The sequence below is a fragment of the Beta vulgaris genome, chromosome 3 (genome assembly GCF_026745355.1).
Source record: "Beta vulgaris subsp. vulgaris cultivar EL10 chromosome 3, EL10.2, whole genome shotgun sequence".
In the NCBI taxonomy this organism is placed as follows: Eukaryota; Viridiplantae; Streptophyta; class Magnoliopsida; order Caryophyllales; family Amaranthaceae; genus Beta; species Beta vulgaris.
The window spans coordinates 6,673,379-6,680,469 of NC_079204.1; the positions used below are offsets into that span (position 1 = coordinate 6,673,379).

The following is a 7,091-nucleotide window of genomic DNA, read 5'->3' on the forward strand; positions in this document are numbered from 1 at the left end:
ATACTTCATTTTTTGAGGAAGCATTATGCACTTTCAAATGATGATGTCTATGGGCCAGAGATGTCTATGGATGATAATAATAGGTTTTATGGTTGAGATTGTTGCGAAGGATAATCTAGTTAAAATTATTTGACTTTATGGTGGATTGCTTTTAGGTTAGAACTTCTAGTTATTTTATGTTTATGAGGATTTTGTATGTGGAAAGTATTGTGGAACTTTTAGTTATTATCGTATTTTATATGTAGAACTCGATCATTGGATAACTTTTAGTTATTATCGGATTTTATATGTTTTGCTAAATCAAATTGCATTAAATGTATAGTGTCTATGTAGAATGTATAAAGATTTGGGACAACCAATTTTGACGCGTATAACATTGCATGAGTGTATGAGATCGCCAACCCAAGTTGAATGAATGCCTTTGCATTCGGGGGGAGAATCGTGGCATCATTTCATACATAAGATCTTAATTGTCGACAGACCATCGTAACTTATGTAAATAACAATTTCGGCTAAGTAGAAAAATATTATTTGTAAGTCTTGCTAATATGCTTATAACACGACAACTCCTAGTAAATGGTAGATATATAAGTATAATAATTTAATAATAATAATAGTAGTAGTAATAGTAATAGTAGTAGTAGTAATAAACTAGTAATAATAATAATATTATTATTAATGATAAAATAATCGTAATTGTAATAATAAAAAATAATTATCATTATTTTATTATTAGAAAAAATAAATTAGGAATTGAACATAACTGATTGGAACTAAGACTCTGTTTGGTTGGATGTAAAATATTTTCAATGTAAAACATCTTTCTTGGAAAATTCAATAGTGAAGCTAATCTTCTTTTGTTTGGTTCAATGTAAAAGAAGTTATGGAAAAAAGAAAAATAGAAGGAGAAGGGAGAAGATGGATAAGAGGAGAGTAAAAGGTTGCTAAGGAGAAGGAAGAAAATTGTTTTTTTCCTATTTTTTTAAAAAGGAAAATAATTTTCAACGATAGCTAGGGGTGAGTAGAAATTCCGCGTACTTGGACCCAATCCAGCTGGGGAAAAATGGACCCGTTTGCATATGGTTCCAATTCTAGGTAGAATTTTGTCGGGCCCGGTACTTGATGGGTACCCGGTTTAACCGGTTTCGCTCTAGGTGCCTGGTTGGAACGGGTCTAGGTCCGGGTACTCGGTGCTTAGAATTGGTTTTTTTTCATATACTCATTTAGAATTGGTAATAGGATAATAGTTGTTAAGTAAAAAGTTAGTACTTAGTAGCCTTTAGGCCCATTTAATTTTTAAAAATTTTATAGCTCAATTGGCCCATCTTAGTATGTTGTTAAACTTACAACTGGATACCCAGTTCTGGACCTGGTACCCACCGATTTCGGGTCTGGGTCCAAAAAATTAGGACCCGGTTGGACCAGTTCCAATTTCAATTCCAGATTTTTAATACCCAATGGGTCCGGGTTTATAAAATTCTACCGAGTACCCGATTGTGATCACCCCTAACTATAGCTACTTTGATGGAAATCTTGTTTTACAACTATTAACATAACAAACATCTGCAAATGAGAGGAAAATGAAAATTAATTTTCATGAAAAATATTTTACACCCTACTAAACCGAACCTAAATTCAATTGATTGTAACTGAAATTAAATTAATATGGAGAGAACAAGATAGAAATAATAAACCTATCTATATAATCATATTTAGGGTCTCAACAGATTTTCGATGCACAATACCTTATTATAAAACTCGTCAATTCAAATTTTTTCTTTTTAAATATTTTGAAGTGTTACATTTTCGGATCTTTTCCATAGAAAAAATAATCATAAACTACATAAGTATAGGCGTATAGTAAGTAGTAAAACTCCAAAAGACGCTGACGGTGACGGTGCCCAACAGCCCAACTCATACGCAAATTCAATTCCTTTAGACTCTCATACGCAAATTCCAAAGCTCGAATTGCAGGTTCTTGTTTTGTTCCTTAGATGAATTTACTTGTTTTATCGCAGATTTTGGTGTGGAATTGCGATTTTTAAGATCTACTTCATGCGATTGGTTTTATGCGGTTGTTATTGTTTGTTTCATGAATTCAACTTATCTGTTCTTTATCTCATATATGTTATTTCATGTTTTTAGGGATGGATAATTTCCATGTTATAAACTTATGATTCGAATGAATTTCTGGTATAACTTGTTAATTCATCTTTGTTTCATGGAACTAAATGATAAGAAAATTTATGTTACAACTTGTAGATGCGCATATTTCTGTTCACTTGTTCTTGTTTAATTTCATTATATCAATTTTTCAAGTGTTGTGGCTGGAAATCAGGAATGAATGCCTGGGAATGAAGGGATTAGTTTTAATTTTGATGTTTATGTAGTGTAATTGTGTTAATTTATTCTGGTGTGCCAGATAAGATTTTGGAATTTGCCTGGCTTAAACATAACTGACTGAAGATCATGGAATCATCTTCAGTAATAACTCCGGACGATGTTTTGGTGTCTCTCATGAATGATGGTACTATTGATGCTCTGAGGTTGAAGATTATCAATCAGCTTAAAGCTAATGTAAGTGTTCGATTTGCTTCATCGCTTTATTTGGTGTCTCTAGCAATGAAGTTGTCCCCTTTTTCGTAATGTTTACTTAGAGCATGTACAATGGGGTTCTTTGGAGGGTTCTCGAACTAACTCTCCAAGGAGAGAGAAAATGGAGAGCTACTTTCTACCCAGCAATGGGGCTCTAGTCTCTCTTCTTGGGTATGTTTGAGTGTATCTCCATGGGGACACTTTGAAAAGTGTCTCTTGGAGGAGATACTATTTGGGAGAAATAGGTAATAACTCTCCATTGTCCCAATCAATCACTTGCTGACACATGGCACAAAGGAATGAGTTTCATTAATTGACATAGGGACCATTACACAGGGAAAAATGAATGGAGAGCTCTTTAAAGAGCTTTATTGTTGTTGGGTTTAGTTTGGTTTTGGAGAATAGCTTGAAGAGAGAATAGTGGAGAGTTCATCGGAGAGCCATTACTACTGTACACACTCTTACGTGCCTACTAGGAACTTGTCTGCTAAAATGCGCTCTAATTTCCTGTCTTGGTCATAAACTGATTTGGAGTTCAGCTGGCTGTACATGCTGGAATTATTTGATCATCTATGGCCCTTCTCAAGTAGAGTAATATTACCAAAAGAAAAGTCTACATCTTTAAGAAACTGCATGGCCAGGTTCTTGCCTTTTCTTTTTGCTGCTGAGAATGACATCAGGGTTCCTTTTGGTTGTGATGCAATGATACCTTCTAATGTACAGAGGATTGCCTAGGAAGTTTTATCGCTTGAGAATACATTTTGGAAAGGATGTTGAGGTCAAAGTATTCCAAAACCCTTTATCTTCTGTCAACTTTTTTTTTTTGGTTATATATGCTCCAAGGATTACCATGAAGCTTAAGAATGAGTATAAAAAGACTGAAGTACTGATTCTTGAATGATCCAATGGGTACCTTTATTGGTATATGATTATTTGTGCATTGAGGCCTGAGGGTGGGCATTGGTTTTTAGAATCAAATGAAGATCTCATAGCTTAGGTTAGTGGCTTATATGATCAAGCTTGATGGTCTACTCTATTGAACTCTAGATGTTCTTCGCTTTGCTGTATTTGCACAATCTATGTCTTATCGCAGTTGATGCCGCTGATGGCAATAAAAGAAGGGAGATTTGATTATGTGTATCAGTGTATGTCATTGTGATTAGCTGCAAGGCATGGCCACATGGTCTTGGAGACAGAATATATGAAGTTCTTTTAGGCAATTCTAAAGAGTTCTGGTGGACCAAATGGAATATGTTATGTGTTGGAATTCTTGCTCATACTAGTGAAGCAAGAATTTATTTTCTTTAAACATCTGATCTGTTACTTTGTCTGGGGCTTCGTGTGAGGTTTGCAATGGAGGGGGGGGGGGGTTCAGAACATTGGTTTTCCTCGATAAGAAACTTTTTTTAGGCAAAGCAAGCACTTAAAGCCAATACCATTACTTTTCTATTATACAGGAGGACCTGAAGAAAACAACAATAACAATGGTGGAACAGAGCAAGGTTCTCAACACACCTGGAGCAGAAAAGCAGACCAAAAGGGAGCTCTTTGATTCTTTGCGTCAGGAACTTGAGTAAGTTAAGATGCTACCTTTTTTTATGCTGCTTTTATTATCTCAGGAGTAGCCTTGCTTGGGGGAAAAGGGCATTTCCAACACGAAGGATGTTAAATTTCTTTTGTTACGACAAACAAGTCATGAATAGCTCTGTTTACTTCACCTAGTATTAAACTTTTAGCTACTCTTTTGATTAGTTTTAGGCTTTTAGCTTTTGTTAAGCTAGTACAGATTTGGCAGGTTTGCAATACTATACACGTTCTTCTTTGATCTTTGTTAATGGTGCCCGTCTTGATGCTTTTTTTGACTCAACGTAGTGGTTTTAATGGGATTAGTTTTCAATGCAACCAGCATAAATTGCCTTACACTGCTACACTTTGCTCCCAGTATGAACCATAATTTTTCTTGCACTTGGCTGCTAGTCTTCTTCCTAAGCGCTAGGGCAGGCTTAATTGTGTTGCTTTGTTCCTGATTTACTTGGTTTAGTCAGTCCTTTTAACCCTTTCATACTTGGTCTAGATAGTGCTTCTTCCGCATAGTTTGTAGGTTGCGAATCAATTACTTGGTTTCTAATTCAGTTGGTTGTATCGTTTAGTTCAGTTCTGTATTTAACGAAAAATTCAGTAGGTGCTTTGACATACTACAAGGTACACCAATTAATTTAAAAAACACGACCAGTTGCCACCATTATGAATAGAAGCATTCTTAAAGATGCATCGTCACACTTCTAATATGAGATAATAGAGCTAGCTTATATAAGTCATCAAAGGATAAGGGGCTGTTGGTTTAAGTGCTAGGAAGCGAGGAAGAAAGTGAAAGTAAAGAAATCAAAAGTCAAAATTAGTGTGTGTAGGTAAAATTTCTTACGATACCAACCATTCCTCCACCTTTCTTTCCAGCCTACAACACACATCTCAAATCTCTAACTCCATCACTCTCTTCTGAAGGCCATCAACATCTCCCTCCTGCTGCCACCACTGATGATGTTGCTGTTCTCTGATGTTGCTTCGATCTTCCTTTGCTGCTGCAGTCATTGCCTTTTTCTGCCACTGTTGTTTGCTGAGACCCAGTTGCCTTCCTTATTTCTCTTTGAAGTAGCCTCAACCCTGACCTTGGTGGTTAGAAGTGCCACCTAATTGCTGGGGTTTCTTGGCTAGGAGGGTTTTTGTGTATCAAGTGGTGTCTACGGGAGAGAAAGAGGTGGTTTCAAGGTGATGGTTCTGTGGGTGAATGATGAGGTGATGTTTGTGGCCTAAGTAAGAGTAGGGATGCCGTGGGGATCAGAGGAGCAGAGCAGTGGTTCTGCGTTAGGGGTCACACTGTTTTTAAAAGTGGAGGAGAGGGGTGGGTAGAAGGTAGCGATAGAGGTCTTAGTGTATGAGAGCGGGAAATTTTAAAACCCTTCAGTGGGAGGAAGGGGGGGGGAGAGATAGACCCACTCGGGGTTTGATCTATAAATTGGGGACAGATCTTGAAAGAGATTTGAACAGGATACTGCAATGGAAGTCAGATGACATAGAGTCGACCCACTTGGGGTTTGATCTGGCATCGGGAAAGGAGTACGAAAGAGAATCGAAACGAACATAGCAATGGAGTCAAATAAGATTATTTCGTACTCGTTTTGCAACCTTGTAACCAATTTTCCTTTAATATAGACAAAGCTATCTAAGCATATATCTTTCTAATTTGTTAGGTTACTTAGGTATAGTAGTCAGCATCTTGCCATTCTATTTTTGTCAACTTAGGTGTTAAAACGAAAGGACGACAGACCACAAATGCATTAATTGTTCTCTTTGCGATAACTTCTCTTGTGTGTGTGTTGTGATGAATACTTAATCAAGTGTCCTAACATTATATTTCTTGTCCATTTTCTGCTTCATATTGTTCTGGATGTTATTAAATGACACTGTTATTGTATTTTGGCAGAGCGCCTGTGCTTGAGAAGGCGTCTAAGTCAGTATGGAATGTAATTTTGGATGACAATGGACTAGGGAAGGAAATTAGTGAAACCGTTGAGAGAGTCTTTTGCCGATTAAGTGGTCGTGATCCTCCTTTGTTTCCTGCTTCAGTAAGTGAGGCCGAGCAGCAGGAAAAAGAGCAGGACGAAAATCCAGCTTCTGCTTTGAAGAAAAGAAGTTTCAATGAGATGAATGAAGGAATAGAGAAAGTAGATGTAGGATCTGATGGTACCCGCGCCACATCGGAGGATAGAAATCCTATTACTAACACAAAAACTTGAAAGTGAGTTTAAGTTCCCACTTGTACAATAGGGTTAGATCAGAGTTTTATATTGAGCTGTGCCTCTAATCGTTTGATACTCGAGTATGTGATAGGCTTGTAACATACTCTCTATATTTTTGGTTCCAGCAGGGTGGTATACTGATCACATTTTTAGTTGAAGAAGGCTGTTCCTTGAAGTGTATCAATGTTTTACCAAGTGGATATTCGTATTGACCAATATCAAGAATCTAATGTAAACATTTTGTATCATGTAGATTATGTGTTATGCTGTAACATTAGATGATCATTTTAAGATTGTTATTTTCAAAATCAAAGCACCTAAACTAGGGGAGTAGAACAATGTGATTAAAACAAATTATAAACTTCGGTTTTTCTTGGCTCTCTAATTAGTGGTTTAGAATGATTTTAGAATTAAAAATGTGTTCAAATTCATTATAAACTGCTAGATTTTTATATAAACTTTCAATGTAGTATATATTTTAGGAAAGGAATCTTGAAATAATTTTAAGACTTACTATATGAACTTTCAACGTAGTAGATATTTTAGGAAACTCTACGACGTTTCTGATCTTTTCTGAGAAGCATAGGATGGAACTTGAAAGTTGAAATTCACTAATTTGAAATTTATTAAAACAAAAAGGTGGCAATAAGATAACAATAGAACCATAATTTTCTATGGTTTGGTCATTGGTGTAAGCGT

The 7,091-nt window shown here is 36.1% G+C and overlaps 1 protein-coding gene across 5 annotated transcripts; it reads left to right on the forward strand.

Annotated features, from left to right (window-relative positions):
* The first annotated feature begins 1,813 nt into the window (after positions 1 to 1,813).
* On the forward strand, positions 1,814 to 6,640 carry LOC104888414 (hypothetical protein). 5 transcript variants are annotated; one of them, XM_048640943.2, is made up of 5 exons: positions 1,997 to 2,074; positions 2,486 to 2,577; positions 4,053 to 4,168; positions 6,077 to 6,391; positions 6,521 to 6,640. In XM_048640943.2, the coding sequence occupies exons 1-4, from the start codon at positions 2,056 to 2,058 to the stop codon at positions 6,387 to 6,389; spliced, it is 540 nt and encodes a 179-aa protein (XP_048496900.1). In that variant the 5' UTR covers positions 1,997 to 2,055; the 3' UTR covers positions 6,390 to 6,391; positions 6,521 to 6,640. The 5 variants fall into 5 exon arrangements, with proteins under 5 accessions (XP_010671681.2, XP_010671684.2, XP_057249522.1 ...); XM_010673379.4 differs by lacking the exon at positions 1,997 to 2,074 and adding an exon at positions 1,814 to 1,974 and having other exon boundaries at positions 2,423 to 2,577; positions 6,077 to 6,640; XM_010673382.4 differs by lacking the exon at positions 1,997 to 2,074 and adding an exon at positions 1,818 to 1,974 and having other exon boundaries at positions 6,077 to 6,640.
* Positions 6,641 to 7,091: the final 451 nt, after the last annotated feature.